General features: G+C 47.9%; 3 protein-coding genes and 1 pseudogene across 3 annotated transcripts in view; all 4 read left to right on the forward strand.

The window, feature by feature from the left end:
* Positions 1-17761, forward strand: part of wdr26a (WD repeat domain 26a) — a 25993-nt gene extending 8232 nt beyond the window's left edge. The window contains exons 10-14 of the mRNA XM_087837573.1: positions 2019-2164; positions 5666-5744; positions 5845-5974; positions 6164-6358; positions 15424-17761. Coding sequence (XP_087693699.1) covers positions 2019-2164; positions 5666-5744; positions 5845-5974; positions 6164-6358; positions 15424-15446 — 573 coding nt within the window. The 3' untranslated portion in view covers positions 15447-17761. The remainder of the gene's footprint in view (positions 1-2018; positions 2165-5665; positions 5745-5844; positions 5975-6163; positions 6359-15423) is intronic.
* On the forward strand, positions 7131-8282 carry LOC148094539 (uncharacterized; annotated as a pseudogene).
* Positions 10323-13353, forward strand: LOC148094540 (uncharacterized). The gene is made up of 2 exons (XM_087837535.1): positions 10323-11265; positions 13343-13353. Exons 1-2 carry the CDS (start codon positions 10365-10367, stop codon positions 13351-13353), a joined length of 912 nt encoding a protein of 303 aa, XP_087693661.1. The 5' UTR covers positions 10323-10364.
* On the forward strand, positions 13011-14850 carry LOC148094541 (uncharacterized). Its single transcript, XM_087837587.1, has one exon. The coding sequence runs from the start codon at positions 13681-13683 to the stop codon at positions 14611-14613; it is 933 nt and encodes a 310-aa protein (XP_087693713.1). The 5' UTR covers positions 13011-13680; the 3' UTR covers positions 14614-14850.
* Positions 17762-19574: the final 1813 nt, after the last annotated feature.

Consider the following 19574-nt stretch of genomic DNA (forward strand, 5'->3'; position numbering starts at 1 on the left):
TTTTTCTTAGAAACAAAAATAAGGTAAAAAAAAATATCTGGTAATTCTTTGTTTTTACATTCATCAGGTCCCAATGTGACCGAATATCAAAGAGAAATTAAAAATGCTGCTGTGGAAGAGTTCAGGTCTTAGGAGGTTAAAGTAAAGAGACTGATGTCTGTAATCAGTTTGATTCAGTTGGAAGTCTGTTCCAACACAAGCTTATTAACACAGTTCAATTTCAGTTCAATTCAATTTTATTTATATAGCGCCAAATCACAACAACAGTCGCCTCAAGGAGCTTTATATTGTACAGTAGATACAGAGAAAACCCAACAATCATATGACCCCCTATGAGCAGCACTTTGGCGACAGTGGGAAGGAAAAACTCCCTTTTAACAGGAAGAAACCTCCAGCAGAACCAGGCTCAGGGAGGGGCGGGGCCATCTGCTGTGATTGGTTGGGGTGAGAGAAGGAAGACAGGATAAAGACATGCTGTGGAAGAGAGACAGAGGTTAATAACAGATATGATTCAGTGCAGAGAGGTCTGTTAATACATAGTGAGTGAGAAAGGTGACTGGAAAGGAAAAACTCAATGCATCATGGGAATCCCCGGCAGCCTACATCTATTGCAGCAACACACGTACAGTTACAGAGGGCGGAGCCTTACAAACACTAGACGATGGGTGTCAAACTGAAATACACAGTGGGCCAAAATTCAAAACTGGATCAAAGTTGCGGGCTAACGTTAATATTCACTGAAAAAAAACTTCCTCCAAATATAAGAATGAATCTTTTCTTATGGACTCAAACAAGTTTTGCTGAAAAACTGAATATGGAACAAGCAAAGTTTAATACTAAACAATATATATAACTTATATAAACGTATATATAACTTAATATTGCACACAAGCAAAATCAAAATTCCAATTAAATAACACATCAGTGGAATTCATTTCTTAAATAAAAATGTATTTGCAGCCTTCTGGATTAATTTTTATCATTTTATCATTTATCAAATTTTCATCATATTCTCCCACCTGTCCAGAAAGCTCCTGTTTTCTGCCTTTCTTTTTTCCATTTTGGGATGGGTAGCATGGCAGTATTTGCATGGTTGCTATGACTATGGTCAACAGAGGAGAGGGTGCTAATGGGTCCTGTCATGACTGATGCGCCAAAACACCAACAGAGCATTCTGGGAATTGTAGTATTAGCAGTACATGAACTGTATAATACTGGCAGGCCAGCTCTAATAATAATTTGGTATGGCTTCGCGGGCCAAAGTTTGACACCTATGCACTAGACGATAGGTGCGTTCAATAATGTAAACTATGGAAAATCTGGTGTTTTAATGGTGTGGCCAGTTTTTCTATAAATGATGTTACAAACCACACACGTGTTTTTGCAGTGAGACATCACTGACATCATTGTCCTGATACGCACAGATCATATATAGTGAAATGAGAACAAGACTTCACAAGACATCATTAGAATAAAGTTTAACTTAAAAATATGCAGAAGTAATTTCTGCTGACGAGTCAGAGCATGTCTGTTTGGTTTGTATACGTCATGAAAACATCCGTCTCTTTATCTTTGGTCACTGTGAAGTTTCAGTGTAGAGAAACTGCAGCTGCCTGTTTCTCATTATCAACTTACAGCATGATTAACATAAACACGCATTTCCCAATGTCTGCCACTTTATTAGGCACACCTGTTTCACTGCTTCCCCCGACAGCGAGCTGCAGTCCACAGGTAGCATCGACCCCACCAGGAGCTGCACATTCTAGTTTTTATTATTATTGAAAAGGGACCACAAATTAAAAACATCCAACAAATCTGGGTGACCGCTTGTGTCTCAGGTCTGCAAAACCTCAGAAATATTTTTAGCATTTTGCTGAATCTGTGATGCTCAAAATGAATTCAGTGTTAAAGTGAGAAGAAGGTTGGACCTGGTCCAACATCAAACTGTCCAGTGAGTGTAACAATCATTTCCAGGCTGACGTCCTCCTGCTTTTGCTTTGTTTCTGGTGAACTCCCAGGACTTGGATGGAAACCTCTTGGACTCCTGGGAGGGGGTTCGGGTGCAGTGCCTGTGGTGTCTCAGTGATGGCCGCACAGTCCTCGCGTCTGACACCCACCAACGCATCCGAGGATACAATTTTGAGGACCTGACAGACAGAAACATGTACGTCATCAGAGTAACTGAAGTACTCATTAGTCATTATTACTTTAATAGAAAATGTATCTGTTCTGTCTTTCTGGAGACGTCTCTGCAACAGTTTGAAGGATCTGAGAAAAACACTGGTTGTAGAGATGTTTGCTGTTACAGTCTGGAATAAATAATCTATTGGATCAGTTCACAAAAGAGCAAGAGAACTGTTGAGATGAGATTTAAGAAACAGCCACAGATATTCACTGCAAGTGTCTTAATGAATGTCAGATACAGTGGGGCAAAAAAGTATTTAGTCAGCCACCGATTGTGCAAGTTCCCCCACTTAAAATGATGACAGAGGTCAGTAATTTGCACCAGAGGTACACTTCAACTGTGAGAGACAGAATGTGAAAAAAAAATCCATGAATTCACATGGTAGGATTTGTAAAGAATTTATTCGTAAATCAGGGTGGAAAATAAGTATTTGGTCACCTCAAACAAGGAAAATCCCTGGCTCTCACAGACCTGTAACGTCTTCTGTAAGAAGCTTTTCTGTCCCCCACTCGTTACCTGTATGAATGGCACCTGTTTGACCTCATCATCTGTATAAAAGACACCTGTCCACAGCCTCAACCAGTCAGACTCCAAACTCCGCCATGGCCAAGACCAAAGAGCTTTCGAAGGACACCAGGAAAAGAATTGTAGACCTGCACCAGACTGGGAAGAGTGAATCTACAATAGGCAAGCAGCTTGGTGTGAAAAAATCAACTGTGGGAGCAATCATCAGAAAATGGAAGACATACAAGACCACTGATAATCTCCCTCGATCTGGGGCTCCACGCAAGATCTCATCCCGTGGGGTCAAAATGATCATGAGAACGGTGAGCAAAGATCCCAGAACCACACGGGGGGACCTGGTGAATGACCTGCAGAGAGCTGGGACCAAAGTAACAAAGGTCACCATCAGTAACACACTACAACGGCAGGGAATCAAATCCCGCAGTGCCAGACGTGTTCCGCTGCTGAAGCCAGTGCATGTCCAGGCCCGTCTGAAGTTTGCCAGAGAGCACATGGATGATACAGCAGAGGATTGGGAGAATGTCATGTGGTCAGATGAAACCAAAGTAGAACTTTTTGGTATAAACTCAACTCGTCGTGTTTGGAGGAAGAAGAATACTGAGTTGCATCCCAAGAACACCATACCTACTGTGAAGCATGGGGGTGGAAACATCATGCTATGGGGCTGTTTTTCTGCCAAGGGGACAGGACGACTGATCCGTGTTAAGGACAGAATGAATGGGGCCAAGTATCGTGAGATTTTGAGCCAAAACCTCCTTCCATCAGTGAGAACTTTGAAGATGAAACGAGGCTGGGTCTTCCAACATGACAATGATCCAAAACACACCGCCCGGGCAACAAAGGAGTGGCTCCGTAAGAAGCATTTGAAAGTCCTGGAGTGGCCTAGCCAGTCTCCAGACCTCAACCCCATAGAAAATCTGTGGCGGGAGTTGAAAGTCCGTGTTGCTCGGAGACAGCCCCAAAACATCACTGCTCTTGAGAAGATCTGCATGGAGGAATGGGCCAAAATACCAGCTACTGTGTGTGCAAATCTGGTAAAGACTTATAGTAAACGTTTGACCTCTGTTATTGCCAACAAAGGTTATGTTACAAAGTATTGAGTTGTATTTTTGTTATTGACCAAATACTTATTTTCCACCCTGATTTACGAATAAATTCTTTACAAATCCTACCATGTGAATTCATGGATTTTTTTTCACATTCTGTCTCTCACAGTTGAAGTGTACCTCTGGTGCAAATTACTGACCTCTGTCATCATTTTAAGTGGGGGAACTTGCACAATCGGTGGCTGACTAAATACTTTTTTGCCCAACTGTAACTTCTCGTATGTTGAACTCAGCCAACAAAGCCATCAGTGTGTCAGATGATACTGTTCGTACCAGGTCCTGCTTAGAAGGACTCGATCACTCCACACCTGATTAATTTGAAAGAAATGTGGAAATATTTTGCCAAGCAACCAAATATGATCAAACTTGGAGTTATTCACTACTTTGTTTTTGGCATATTTGTCACACTTAGATGTGTCAGATCATCAAACTACTTTAAGTATTAGACAATGTTAACCTTAAATAATCTTAATAACTAAGAAGAAATACTGAGTCCATCTTAGGAATCCCCCGGCAGCCTACGTCTATTGCAGCATAACTAAGGGAGGATTCAGGGTCACCTGGTCCAGCCCTAACTATATGCTTTAGCAAAAAGGAAAGTTTGAAGCCTAATCTTGAAAGTAGAGATGGTGTCTGTCTCCTGAATCCAAACTGGAAGCTGGTTCCACAGAAGAGGGGCCTGAAAACTGAAGGCTCTGCCTCCCATTCTACTTTTAAATACTCTAGGAACAACAAGTAGGCCTGCAGAGCGAGAGCGAAGTGCTCTAATAGGGTGATATGGTACTACAAGGTCATTAAGATAAGATGGGGCCTGATTATTTAAGACCTTGTATGTGAGGAGCAGGATTTTGAATTCTGGATTTAACAGGAAGCCAAAACAGGAGAAATCTGCTCTCTCTTTCTAGTCCCTGTCAGGACTCTTGCTGCAGCATTTTGGATTAGCTGAAGGCTTTTCAGGGAGTTTTTAGGACTTCCTGATAATAATGAATTACAGTCGTCCAGCCTGGAAGTAATAAATGCATGAACTAGTTTTTCAGCGTCACTCTGAGACAGGATATTTCTAATTTTAGAGATGTTGCACAAATGGCAGAACGCAGTCTTACATATTTGTTTAATATGTGCGTTGAAGGACATGTCCTGGTCAAAAATGACTCCAAGTTTCCTCACAGTGTTACTGGAGGCCAAGGTAATGCCATCCAGAGTAAGAATCTGCTTAGATACCATATTTCTAAGATTTTCAGGGCCGAGTACAATAACCTCAGTTTGATCTGAATTAAGAAGCAGAAAGTTAGCGGCCATCCAGGTCTTTATGTCTTTAAGACATTCCTGCAGTTTAACTCATTGGTGTGTGTTATCTGGCTTCATGGACAGATAGAGCTGGGTGTCATCTGCATAGCAGTGAAAATGTATGCTATGTCTTCTAATGATGCTGCCTAAGGGAAGCATGTATAATGTAAACAGAATTGGTCCTAGCACTGAACCCTGTGGAACTCCATAATTAACCTCAGTGTGTGAAGAGGACTCTCCATTTACATGCACAAATTGGACGTTTCCAACCACTGTAGTGTAGCACCTTTAAATCATTAGACTTGCTCTTATCTCTGTAATAAAATTTGTGGTCATCAGTATTGAACATCTTCACCTAACATGTGAAAGTTGGACTTATTAACTTCTGGTTGAAGACTGGAAAGTGTCACAAATTAGCAGCAGGATTGCATCAGGATGGGCCGTAAAAACGCTGCCATGTCAAAGATGCTGAGACGTCTCCTGTGGTGATCAGTGAATTAGGGAGGAGCAGTCAGAAGCCTCATTCCTAAAATAAACATGTTTGTGTATGTTGTCATTGCAGAGTGCAGGAGGACCATCCCATTATGTCTTTCACTGTTTCCAAAAATGGAAGGTTAGCTCTGCTCAATGTTGCTACTCAGGTGAGCTCCTGATTACTTCCTGACATTTTTCTTTCATTTGGACCTCAGCTGCTTCACATCAGCTTTGTCTTGATTGTTGAAATGTGCCTCTTATTTGCAGGGAGTGCACCTTTGGGACCTGCAGGACCGGGTGCTGGTGAGGAAGTACCAAGGTGTCACCCAGGGTTTTTACACCATCCATTCCTGCTTCGGGGGGCACAATGAAGACTTCATTGCCAGTGGTAGTGAAGGTAAGACCAAAGCATGTTTAGTTCTAAGGAAGAAGAAAACAAAACGTGTCCTCCACAAATGTTGCTCTATAAAGAGACATTCATACAAATATTGAATCCAAAAGTTGTTCTTGATGCTAACAGAAGGTTTTGTGCTGGACATTAGTGTGATCCAACAAACTGCTGATGAGCTCGTCTCTCTCTTGTCAGACCACAAAGTTTACATCTGGCACCGGCGCAGTGAGCTGCCCATCGCAGAGCTGACTGGTCACACACGCACAGTCAACTGTGTGAGCTGGAACCCCGTGGTGCCCGGCCTGCTGGCCAGCGCCTCAGATGATGGAACCATCCGGATCTGGGGACCTGCGCCCTTCCTGGATGTCCAGGATGCAGAGGGACTGAATGGTATGAAAGTGAAAAGATTTTGAAAGGCTAAAGGTAAAGTTCAGTCTCGACCAGAAAAGAAATAAATTGAATTCTGGTAAAATAAAGTTGATAAACTGTCCTTTTGTGGAAAATCAGTGATTGGCCCACAGCTGAAAGTCAAAGTCAGATCAGATCTGTTCCAATCAAAGGCTTCTGTGACCAAGTTTGAGCATCAGTGTTGTACTTTTATTCATTTGTATTCTCTAATGTCTGTGGTCAGGTACATTTGTCACATTTTAGATTAAAGCAAAAAAAAAAAAATCGAAACATTTAAATAAGAATTTTGAACAAAGAAGATTTCTTTCTCCTCTCTCAAGGAGAACATGGGGCTTACAGGAACTGCATTTTGGTGTGGAAACACTGGCTTTATTTATCATTGCGGCTTAGTGAGGCAGTGAGCTGTGCTCCATACAGCAGCTCAGAGTCAGCAGATGTAGATAATGCAGGAGGTTCTTTTTCTAACTTAGCTCGGTGTTTCACTATGGGAATCGCCTCGGCGTGACCAACTACGGAAGCTCCAATGACACCACGTCTGTCTATGACAGACCTGTCGAGCAGTGCTCAGGGCTCCGCCCCCTCATACTAACACGGCCGACCAGCTCCTCCTAACTCATTCTCGCTTTCTTCCCGTGAGAAACTACTTTGAGCTCCCTCAGCGCATCCAGGCTAACTTGATTAGCTGCTTAACAGTTCTCAGGCGTCCCGTGTAGGAGTACGTCGCCGAAAGCAGTTTTTCCAGTTCCAGCTTGGATCGTGCTGAGTAAGTCCTTCGAAAGAAGTGTACTTAGAGTTGCACTGTGGAACAGCAACCGCGTCAGGCGAGCTGTCCCAGCAGTTCCTGGTTTTAGTTAGCGAGGTAGCCGACGTTGTGTGACTCGGGCTAACGCGTTACGGCGAGCTGTTCGTTCAGTGTCCGGCTAACATTAACTTGTTAGCAGGCCACGAACCACATTAGCGTCTCACTAGCATTAGCTTGTTGGTCGACCTAGGGTTCGGTTAGCATTAAGTTGCTAACAATATTGGCTAGCGGAGTGCAGCTAACGTGTCACGACGAGCTGACTCCCGCCGCGACTAGATCGGATTTAACACCCGCTGTTAGTCCTAGCTACTTACGGGCTAACATGTCGAGACGAGCCTGGTGTAGCCTAGTCTCACCCCTTTCCGCTAACCATGTCTACGGCTCCTACTCCCGCCAAAAGGTCGGAGCCGAAGGCTAAAGAGGCTGCATCCCGCCCATGCCCCGCATCATGCAGTGCCACCATCTCGGGCAGGGACCCTCATCCAATGTGCATCGTCTGTATGGGTGCCAAGCATGCTCAGGCTTCACTGGCGGACCCTCAGGGATGCCCACACTGTGCTTTGATGCCAGAGAAAGTCCTGGAAAGGAGGCTGAGAGTAGCAGTAACGAACAGTCAGGACCCCTGCCTGTCGGCTGCCACTGCTACGAGCAATATCCGTCATCCGCGAGCCTCTACAAGCTGGGCGGACATGATGGAAGAAGAGTCCCCGCTCATGCCCCATCATTCGAGGACCTCCTCGATCAAAACGTGGGCGAGCCGGGTAGCGAGGACGCGGAGGGCGATGCCGACTCCGACCTCCTCGACCTGGATACATGGATGAGGAACAGGAGGATGACTCTGCCTTTCCTCCCCAGCAGTCCAGGCCACCGAGTGGGGCTGAAGTTGCACCCCCGGTGGACAGCAATTTGTACGAGGTCTGCAAACGGGCTGCTGCCAAGCTAGGCATCCCATGGCCAGCTGCCCAGGATGCCGAAGGGGCAGAACGCGACCTGTATGACGGCAAGAGGCTCCCACCAGCCTTGCCGCCATCGAAGCAGCTTCTGCCAGCAGTCCCGGCCTGCATGCATGAAAGAAATGAGTCACTATTGGTCAAGCCCTTTTAAAAGCAAGCTTCCGACCAAGGGCTGCTCTAAGCTTGAGATCCAGGGGATGGGTGAACTGGGGCAGACCGAACCCCCAGCAGTGGAGCCTTCAGTGGCGTATCACCTTCACCCTAACCGTAGGGCAATCTCAGCTTCTTCTAGCATTTCTTTGCCCAACAAGATAGATCGCCTCACGGCATCTATTTATCAAAGGATGTACAAATATGCTGCACAGTCAGTATGCTCGCTTAATGGACTGGTTCTTATATAGCGCTTTTCTACTCTTTCTGAGCACTCAAAGCGCTGTACACAACTTTTACATTCACCCATTCACACCCATTCGCACAAGCACATTTTTCTAAGTGCTTTCTAAGGTAACATTCACACACACATTCATACTCCGATGGATGCATCGGAGAGCAATTTGGGGTTAGTATCTTGCCCAAGGATATTTGGCATGCAGACTGGGGAAGCCAGGGATCGAACCACCAACCTTCCGATCAGTAGATGACCTGCTCTACCACCTGAGCTACAGCCACCCCAGTCACAATGCAGTCACACTGCTATCAGCATATCAGGCAGAATTTCTGGAAGACATGGGTCGTCAGCTTCCCCGAACCCAGCCCTCTGGGATGAAATCTGCGTGGTTAATGATCTCATTCTTCGCTCCTCCAGGGGAGCAGTCCAAGGGTGTGGCCGCGTTATGGGCCTTGCAGTCTCGGGTGAGAGAGCCTTGTGGCTAAACCTGTCAGGCCTAGGTGATGTTCAGAAGGCTGAGGTCATGGATGCAGCCTATGACCCAACCAAGGGTCTCTTTGGCCCAGCCCTAGAGAGAATGAGAGAAACAAGCACCCGCAGAAAGCAGGAGGGGGAAGCATTCAACCTCTGCTTACCCAGAAAACCTAACTCTCAGCCCCAGCAGGTGCCAAGAGCTGGCTTTGCAGCAACAGCAGCAGCTGTGAGAGGGTGACAGAGTGGGGTCAGAATGCAGAGAGGAGCAGGAGGCCAGCAGGGTGCACGGTCAGCCTAGCACACCTGCAGCATTCTGTGTCACCCCTCTTTTCTCCCCCAAAGAGAAGGAAGGTGTTAGAAGGGATAACCAAATCCCTCCAAGGTTCAGGGTCTCCGAAAGTTTCCAGTTCACCAGGAGCACCCTCTCAGTCTCCTCCTCCAGTTCAGGGAGGACAGACTTGTGGACAAATGGCGCAGTGTCACCAAACACTCCTAAGCATTCTGTCTGTGTCACCAAGCACTGCCCAGAGTCACCAGACACTTCACTGTGGTTTGGGGGTAACAAAAGAAATAAAACGTGCATTTCTGCAGCCAGGCAGTTTGCCAAGGGCAGAATGTCCCCCCAGTTTCAAAATAAAAACAAAAGAAAATCACTGCAATTTGTCTTTGTTCCCAGCGGGGGGAGCTCACGCTCTTCCCGAGGGGGAGAGCCCCAACTCCTTCCGGGAGACGGGTGACGTCACGCTACCGCGTCTTCAGAGGCCCGCTCGCAGCACGGCTGGAGCGGTGGCGCGCATGCGCAGTTCATCCCTGGGTCTTGTCAACCATTTCCCATGGTTACAGACTACAGTTTGCGACAAAACCACCGAGATTCGGCGGAGTGTTAGTTTCTGTGGCCAGTGGCGATTCAGCGAATGTGCTGGAGGAGGAAACATCCTCCCTGTTACACAAACAGGCGATCGGAGCGGTTCTGAGTGAAGAAGCTCAGCAGGGCTTTTACTCCCGCTATTTCCTCATCCCGAAAAAGGACGGAACGTCGCTCCGTCCTATTCTGGATCTGCGTGTGTTAAACAAGCATTTGAGAAAGTACACGTTCAGAATGCTCACTCACAAGACGCTTTGTCGCTCAATTCACACAGGCGATTGGTTTGTTACAATCGACCTATCAGACGCATATTTTCACATCGCCATTTATCCTCCACACAGGAAATATCTCAGGTTCGCTTATCAGAGCGTAGCGTACGAGTTTCAAACTATCCCATTCAAGCTATCCTTAGCTCCAAGGGTGTTCAGCAAATGTGTGGAGTCAGCGCTGTCTCCATTAAGGAACAGCGGCATCAGAATATTCTCTTACATAGACGATTATCTAATATGCTCAGGATTGCGCGAGCAGACGATCAAAGACTCCGAGGTGGTAGTGAATCACCTCACGGAGCTTGGGTTCACAATCAACCTGGAAAAGAGCCACTTGGAACCCGCACAGTTTACAGAGTATCTGGGGCTCAGAATAGACTCCATCTCTTATCGTATCGCACTTTCAGAGCGGAGGATCGCATTCTTCACTCATTGTCTTTCCCGTTTTCAGCTGGGGAAAGTCGTGCGGTTCCGACTCTGTCTCCGCCTCCTCGGCCTCATGGCCTCGGTGATATCGGTGGTACATTTGGGGCTGCTTATGATGAGAGATTTTCAGCGGTCGGTCGCTTCTCTGCAGCTGTGCCCTCGCCGACATCTCAGTTGTGGTGTAAAAATAACGCAGCCGTGTATCGCGGCTCTCCGGCCTTGGAGGAGCCCGACAGCTCTCGCGGCGGGGGTACCTCTCGGGGCAGTATCATCCAGGGTGACGCTGACCACAGATGCATCCCTGTCAGGTTGGGGTGCAACTATGATGGGCAGAGCAGTGAATGGCGTTTGGTCACAGAGACTCGCTCTGAATCACATAAATGTGCTGGAGCTCCGCGCGGTGCTCCTAGCCTTACGGCATTTTCTGCCGTATCTCCGGGGTCAACATATTTTAGTGCAAACAGACAACTCCACTGTAGTTGCTTATATCAACCGCCAGGGCGGCACCCGTTCCCGGCAGCTACACCGGTTAGCCGGGAAAATAATTATGTGGAGCAGCACTCGGCTCCTCTCCCTTCAGGCGGGTGCTGGAAGGTGCTCCACCTGGAGACTCTGTTGTCCTATTGGGATACTTCAATGCTCACGTGGGTAACAACAGCGAGACCTGGAGGGCTGTGGTTGAGGGACGGCCTCCCTGATCTGAACCTGAGCAGTGCTTTGTTATTGGACTTCTCTGCAAATCACAGTTTGGCCATAACGAACACCTTGTTCGAACATAAGAGTGTCCATAAGTGCACGTGGCACCAGGACGCTCTAGGCCGTAAGTCGATTTTGTAATCGTATCACCAGACCTGCGACCATATGTTCTGGACACTCGGGTAAAGAGAGGGGCTGAGCTGTCAACTGATCACCACCTGGTGGTGAGTTGGATCAGGTGGCGGGGGAGGACGCTGGACAGACCGTGTGCACCTAAACACGTAGTGAGGGTGTGCTGGGAACGTCTAGTAGAGGCCCCAGTCCGCGAGATCTTCAACGCACACCTCCGGCAGAGCTTCAACAGCATTCCGAGGGAGACTGGGGACATTGAGTCTGAATGGACCATGTTCAGCGTCTCCATTGCCGAAGCTGCTGAATTGAGCTGCGGCCGCAAGGTGGTTGGTGCCTGCCGTGGTGGTAATCCCCAAACCAAATGGTGGACACCAGAGGTGAAGGGAGCCACCAGGCTGAAGAAGGAGTCCTATCGGGCTTGGTTAGCCTGTGGGACTCCGGAGGCGGCCAACAGGTATCGACAGGCCAAGCGGAATGCGGCTCGGGCAGTGGCTAAAGCAAAAACTCGGGTGTGGGAGGAGTTTGGAGAGGCCATGGAAAAAGACTTTCGGACTGCCTCGAAGAGATTCTGGCAAACCGTCAGGCATCTCAGGAGGGGAAAGCGGTGCTCTACCTGCACTGTGTATAGTGCGGGCGGAGCGCTGCTGACGTCGACTGAGAAAATTGTCAGGCGGTGGAAGGAATACTTCGAGGACCTCCTTAATCCCACTGACACGTCTTCCGAGGAGGAAGCAGAGTCTGGGGATGAGGGGAATGACCCACCAATTTCCGGGGGCGAGGTCACTGAGGCAGTTAAACAACTCCTTGGTGGCAGAGCCCCTGGTGTTGATGAGGTCCGCCCCGAGTTCCTGAAGGCTCTGGATGTTGTAGGGCTGTCCTGGTTGACACGCCTCTGCAATGTTGCGTGGAGATCAGGGGCCGTACCCGTGGACTGGCAGACCGGGGTTGGTGGTCCCCATCTTTAAGAAGGGGGACCGGAGGGTGTGTTCCAACTACAGGGGGATCACACTCCTCAGCCTCTCTGGGAAAGTCTATGCCAGGGTGCTGGAAAGGAGAGTTCGTCCGCTAGTCGAACCTCGGATACAGGAGGAACAATGCGGTTTTTGTCCTGGTCGCGGATCACTGGACCAGCTCTTTATCCTCTCAAGGATACTTGAGGGTGCATGGGAGTTTGCCCAACCAGTCTACATGTGTTTTGTGGACTTGGAGAAGGCATTCGACCGTGTCCCTCGGGGTGTCCTGTGGGAGGTGTTGCAGGAGTATGGGGTGTCTGGCCCATTGCTACGGGCCATTCGATCCCTATACAACCATTGCAAGAGCTTGGTTCGCATTGCCGGCAATAAGTCGGACTTGTTCCCGGTGGGTGATGGGCTCCGCCAGGGCTGCCCTTTGTCACCGGTTCTGTTCATAATTTTTATGGACAGGATTTTTAGGCGCAGCCAAGTGGCGGAGGGCTTTCACTTTGGTGGCCTCAGAATCTCATCTCTGATTTTTGCGGATGATGTGGTTCTGTTGGCTTCATCAGATGAGGGCCTCCAGCTCGCACTGGAACGGTTCGCAGCCGAGTGTGAAGCAGCGGGAATGAGGATCAGCACCTCCAAATCTGAGGCCGTGGTTCTCAGCCGGAAAAGGGTGGCATGCCCACTCCGGGTCGGGGATGAGTTCCTGCCCCAAGTGGAGGAGTTCAGGTATCTCGGGGTCTTGTTCGCGAGTGATGGGAGAAGGGAGCCGGAGATCGACAGACGGATTGGGGCTGCAGCTGCAGTAATGCGGAAGCTGCACTGGTCCGTCGTGGTGAAGAGGGAGCTGAGTGTAAAAGCGAAGCTCTCAATTTACCGGTCGATCTACGTCCCTACCCTCACCTATGGCCACGAGCTGTGGGTAGTGACCGAAAGAACGAGATCGCGGATACAAGCGGCAGAAATGAGCTTCCTCCGAAGGGGGGCTGGCCTCTCTCTTAGAGATAGGGTGAGAAGTTCGGCCATCCGGGAGGGGCTCAGAGTAGAGCCGCTGCTGCTCCACATCGAAAGGAGCCAGCTGAGGTGGTTCGGGCATCTGACAAGGATGCCCCCTGGGCGCCTCCTGGGTGAGGTGTTCCAGGCATGTCCCACCGGGAGGAGGCCCCGGGGCAGACCCAGGACACGCTGGAGAGATTATATCTCTCGGCTGGCCTGGGAACACCTTGGTTTTCCCCCAGATAAGCTGGAGGAGGTGGCTGGGAAGAGGGAGGTCTGGGCCTCTCTGCTTAGGCTGCTGCCCCCGCGACCCGGCCTCGGATAAAGCAGACGAAGATGGATGGATGGATGGACGGCCGGGCTGCCGTAGATCTCTTCGCCTCGCGAGAAAAACACACAGTGCCCTCTGTTACTTGCTGGACAAAAGGAAAGCTTTTTCCACTATAAAGGTCTATTTAGCAGCTATTTCAGCCTGCCACGTGGGGTTTGGTGATAAACCTGCCGGGGAGCACCCCCTTGTATGTCGCTTCATGAGAGGGGCGCGTCGAACGCTCCCAGTTTCTAGACCACTGGTCCCTTTATGGGATGTGTCAGTCGTTTTAGACACCCTCTCCCACCACCCCTTTGAGCCTATTGGGGCAGTGGGGTTGAAGTTTCTCTCTCTTAAAACCACTCTGCTGTTGGCTCTAACCACAGCCAAGCGAGTTAGTGAATTACAGGCTCTGTCTATTCACCCTTCTTGTCTACAGCTGGCCCCGGGACTCACTAAAGCACTCCTGAGGCTCAACCCAGCCTTTGTCCCTAAAGTGTTGGAAACGTCATACAGGTGCTCTACAGTAGAGCTCCTAGCTTTTCACCCCCCTCCATTCTCTTCAGAGAGGGAGCAGAGGCTGAACACTTTGTGCCCTGTCCGGGCCTTGGGGACTTATGTTGACAGAACAGCTGGATTCAGGAAGTCGGATCAGCTGTTTGTTTCCTGGGCCTCCCCTCACAAAGGCAGGCCCGTATCACGCCAGAGGCTAGCTCATTGGATTGTAGAGGCCTTAGCTCTGGCTTATAGCTGTAAGGGCTTGCAGGCCCCCCCGGGACTCCGAGCACACTCCACTAGGGGTGTGGCCACATCCTGGGCTTTGTTCAGAGGTGTATCAGTCCAGGATATTTGTGCAGCAGCAAGCTGGGCTACGCCGCACACATTTGTCCGGTTTTATCGGCTGGATGTTGCACAGTCATCCCTGGCTCAGACAGTGCTGGATTCTGGTGCCTCAGGTTCGACCTGAGATCCTGGAGTAGCACTTGAGAGTAGCTTCGGGAGCTGGCGCAATCCGGGAGTGGGCCATATCTCCCATAGTGAAACACTGAGCGAAGTTAGAAAAAGAACATTGGGTTACTTAACGTAATCCCTGGTTCTTTGATAACAGAGTGAGGTGTTTCACCAACACTTCCCTCCTTGCTTAGGCACGGAAAGAAATCTGCTTGGAATGAGTTAGGAGGAGCATGGTCGGCCGTGTTAGTATGAGGGGGCGGAGCCCTGAGCATGGCTCGACTGGTCTGTCATAGACAGACGTGGTGTCATTGGAGCTTCCGTAGTTGGTCACGCCGAGGCGATCCCCATAGTGAAACACCTCACTCTGTTATCAAAGAACCAGGGATTACGTTAAGTAACCCAACGTTCTGGAGTGAGTCGATCTGGGTAAGGGGACTCGCCCAGGTATCTTCCCTGCGAGTGACCTTGCAGGTCGGATCTTATCAGTCATACCTGTTGTGCAGCTCCCCTCTCGATCGTGGCACTTGCTAATCTGGGTTGGTTTAAAGGCCTGTGACTAATATAGGTTAATACTCAGAACATAATGTAATATAATTACATTAATATGTGTTTCTAGTCTTATTGACTAATGAAAGCACTTATACAGGACTTTAATCTGTACCAGTTTAGCCCTTTATCTAGCTCACATACATGACCAGTAACTAACATTCTCAGGCGCTGTGAGGAGCTGTTGGTCAAGTGTTTGCTTGGTCAAAGTGACGCCCAGCAGCCTGTAATCACTGACGATGATGATGATGAGTAACGTGTGTTTCTTATCCTGCAGAGTGTTGCAGCATGGACAGCTGATGATCTGCCGCTAACACCCTGAAAGCATTGAGACTCTGTAGACACTTGAATGCATAAAGTGGGGACGTTTTTGAATTGGACAGCTGCATCTTGAAGGCGTAGCCTGTAGTGGGGCGCGCCTGGGCGTCACAACACAAGCTGTCGAACTCGAGGCCGGGCTCCAGGACATCTGACCCACCTTCTCCTCCAATGTGGACCCGTTCCCTAGAACGACACAGGACCACCAACCTCCTGCTTTATTATAAAATCCATTATTTATTCCTGAGTAGTTCACTGAGTAGTGCTAGGTGCCCGGTGGAGGGTTGGTCTCTGAGCTGCTCACATGAAGAAACTCCGTCACTGAACCTTTTGTGAGACTCTAGCTGCAGCGATGGTTGGTGGAAGTGAGACCCACTCGAAGAGAATCTTTTAACTGCTATAGTCTGTTTTTGGTTTTGTTTATTTTTAAATGTGCAGTTTCATGGCTTTGGCTCCGTCGTGCTTTCCTGCTTAAACCCAGAGACGTGTCCCAGGAGCATGTTGCATAGGAATCTGCATAACTCATGTTTTACACTCGCAGTGTTCAAGTGTGTCAAGTGCTTTGCTGTTTCGTGAGGGCATACAGCAGCTGATGTGTGCAGCTGTGTCATCATACGTGGATTATGGGATGTTGTTTCCTCTGTTCAAGTGTGGAGTTTCCTTTAATTCATGTTTTCACTCTTTGCTCTTTGATTGTGTTTCAGCCTGTTTCCTTCCTCTGTACAAACAACAGTCATGATGTGTGTCTGTCTGTGTGTGTGTGCGTGTGTGTGTGTGTTTGGAGAGAGACTGCTATCTGTTTCATCGTCTGTCATCTTTATTGATGCTGTTGGTTCTGAGTGGAGGTGTAGCATTTAAAGAAACAGATGTGTTTACATGAAGCTGTCAGTGAACCTTTTGACACTAAATCTCCATGAACAGTGTGTAAATAATAACACAATCGTCTAACAAACCCAGGCTGACTAAACTGAAACTGCTGGCACGTCGTTTTTGAACACACTGATTGCATATTGCATGCTGGGGGTGACCACCCGCAGGTTCATTTCCTTGAACTGTTAGTGAAGCAGCACTGTGGTTGAGATCTGGGTTGTGCATTTATTTGGCTTTTCTCAGTTTGTTTTGGTCCATTGAGAGAATGTTTGTAGTAGAAAACAACGTTCCTGACTTCCTTCATTTACGAGTGGCTGCAGGTCAGGAGGAAGAGCCGGCTCGATGGTTCGAACCCTGGCTCCCCCAGTCTGCAAGACAAATATCCTTGGGCAGGATACTAAACCCGTTTCTCTCCTCTGATGCATTTAGATAGAAAGCACTTGAAGTGAATGTGTATAAAGCACTATATAAGAGTCAGTCCATTTATCACGGTGGACTGATGTTTGTAGCTGTGCACATCTACGTAAAGGCTCCTGTGAAAAGCAGCTCGAGGTTCACCTCCTTCCTCCAGTGTTTGTGGGATTACTCAGTAAAGACACATAAAAACAGAACATCTCTGTTATTAATTCAGTCAGACGGGCAGTTCATCGTCTGCTCTGGAATATCAGCCGCTGCATCTCTGTAGCTTAAAGGAGTCTTTATTATTTGGGATCCACGTCATTTTGTAAATTACATTTTCTTATGATAAAAAAGAAAACAGTCTTTAATGTTCAACACATCAGTAGGAAGCGAACAAAATGACAGAACGTGTGACCTAATCTGAGTTTCCAAATGTTTCCTGTCTCGGGTCAAAGAACAGTCTTCCTCCATGTGTGATACACAGTTGTGTTATTCTCATATTTGTGTTTCCCGCGTCTGGTTTCTGCTTGTTAACACGACTCTTTTAGAGCGTCACACTCGGTGCTCCTGAAATTGGACAAACGACTGAAATTTGAATATTGCAAATCAATTTTTATCCAAACAGCTTTTATACTGTAAGTTTATTCAGATTCTTTCCAGGTGTGAGCAACAGCTGGAAGACGGCGGGAACCCTGTTGTCTCCCCGAACATAACTGTAGCCATCAGCAGCTTCGCTCCTCCATCACACAGACACACACAGACACACACACAGACACACACAGCGTCTCTCCCACAGCCCACACGTGGTGTTTGAGTTTCTGCTTCTGTGATCATTTCAGGCTTCTTCTCTTCTTCAGTCAAGAAGCCAAAGTAGTAACTGTGTTTGCTTGCAGGCAGTTTCTGCCTGGAATTCAGTTTTAATGTGTTATTGCAAAAAGTGATTGTACTATTCAGTCTAGTTCTAGAATTATGTGTCCAGATTTTAAATAAAGCATTTGGGGTTTTAAAGGTTTTACTGTGCAGCCTCCTTTGCATCGTCGTTCAGAGTTTGTAATTAGGAAACGAGGGATCGTTTCAACTGTTGTTGTCATTTACCTGTAAAGGTGCAGAATGTCAGCAGTTCCTGATGGTTTGTGGGTAGAAACTGTCTCTTTGTCTGGATGCTCCTGAAGCGCCTGCCGGACAGCAGGAGTGTGAAGAGTCTGTGGCTGGGATCGAACAGCCTCGTGCAGCTGTCTGTAGAGAAACTGCATGGTTGATTATTCAGTCCCAGTGCTGATCTCACCACCCTCTGCAGAGCTTTGCAGCGTTACAGCTGCTGTACCAGTCAGGATACTTTCAATGGTGCATCTGTAGAAGTTGGTAAGTATTCTGGGGTTCATGCCGAATCTTCTCAGGCGCCGCAGGAAGAAGAGCTGCTGTCTTGTTGCTTTTGTGATCACACCAACATGGTGAGACCAGCTCAGGAAACTGACTCTACTGTCAGTGATTTCAAGTGCTGCACAATTTTCTGGTAATATTTCAGAAAAACAAACAATATTTACACTTCTTACATCGTACGTACCCTGTGCTTTCTGGGGTATGGGCCACATGTGGAGTGGCTTAAAAATACCTCAGTTAAATAAAAGAGCAGAAAACGTGCATCCTACCAGGCAGGAGCAAACGAGCCAGAGCACAGAGGAAGTTCACAGATGTACTGAAGGACACGAGGATGCAGGTGGGATGAAGGTGGCTCCTAAAGGGAGCAGTTGAAAGTAGAAGGGAAAAAAAGTACACTATGAATCCACATTTACTTTGATTACAGCTTTAATAGTTTTAATAGTTGCCTTCAATACAGTGGAGCACAATATCTTTATATGTGGTTTGGCGCTGTGCAGGCATTCATGGCACAGCGGTCTCACCTACCTGAGAAAATACTTTTTGTTAGCCAGTTTTACATCTTCTGCTTTGGCCTCACTGCACTGGGTCCCCTCATTTTATTATTCTTTGTCGTCTCCGAGCTCCTACATTTACACTCCAGTCGCTCAGAGCAGCTGACGAGCTGAGGACTCGGCTCAGAGGGGACAGAGCTGTAGATTAGACAAACATCTTCAATGAGCATTTTTAAGTCACTTCTTAAAACTCTTTTCCGTGGCCACAATCTGAGTTTTTTTAATTCGAACTTTTGTATGCCCTGTATCTACTTTTCTTTGTTTTAAATATATATTTTTATTTTTTAAAGATCCTTTCTGCCCGCAGCCATACACTCAAAGGTCCTTTGACCTCTAAGTTTAATTCATTTTATTTACACAGCACCAAATCACAACAACAGTCACCTCAAGGTGCTTTATACTGTAAGGTCGACCGTACAGTAATACATACAGAGAAAAACCCAACAATCATATGACCCCCTATGAGCAGCACTTTGGTGACAGTGGGAAGGAAAAACTCCCTTTTAACAGGAAGAACCAGGCTCAGGGAGGGGCGGGGCCATCTGCTGTTGTTGTTGCTGATAAAATTGAAGGTCAAATAGCAGCGAAGGGATAAAAGGGGCCACTGCAGCAGCCCCGCCCACCAGGTGATCTGCCAGCAAGGCAGCAATAACAGCCCTGCCCACAGTGACCTACGCCACCGCACCTCTCCATTAAGACTCTGCATGTGTGATATGTTATATGAGGGAGGTAGAGAACTAACCCTGGAAAGAGAGCCAGGACACAACTAGTTTCCCACACCCCACCACAAGGGGTGTGGGGCCCACCACACCATCACTCTGGAGCACCACGGAGTCCAGAGCAGCACAGAGAGTAGAGTCTCCTCTGCACACTGTCACAGCAGCAGCCAGTACAGGGACAAGACAAACAG

This window comes from Neolamprologus brichardi, unplaced genomic scaffold (assembly GCF_056152115.1).
Source record: "Neolamprologus brichardi isolate AB-2024 unplaced genomic scaffold, ASM5615211v1 NODE_ptg000036l+_length_2141236_cov_1, whole genome shotgun sequence".
NCBI lineage: Eukaryota > Metazoa > Chordata > Actinopteri > Cichliformes > Cichlidae > Neolamprologus > Neolamprologus brichardi.

Coding starts and splice junctions, on each gene's coding strand:
- LOC148094540 (XM_087837535.1), top strand. CDS start 10,365: ATGCTCAGGATTGCGCGAGCAGACGATCAAAGACTCCGAGGTGGTAGT.
- LOC148094541 (XM_087837587.1), top strand. CDS start 13,681: ATGGATGGACGGCCGGGCTGCCGTAGATCTCTTCGCCTCGCGAGAAAA.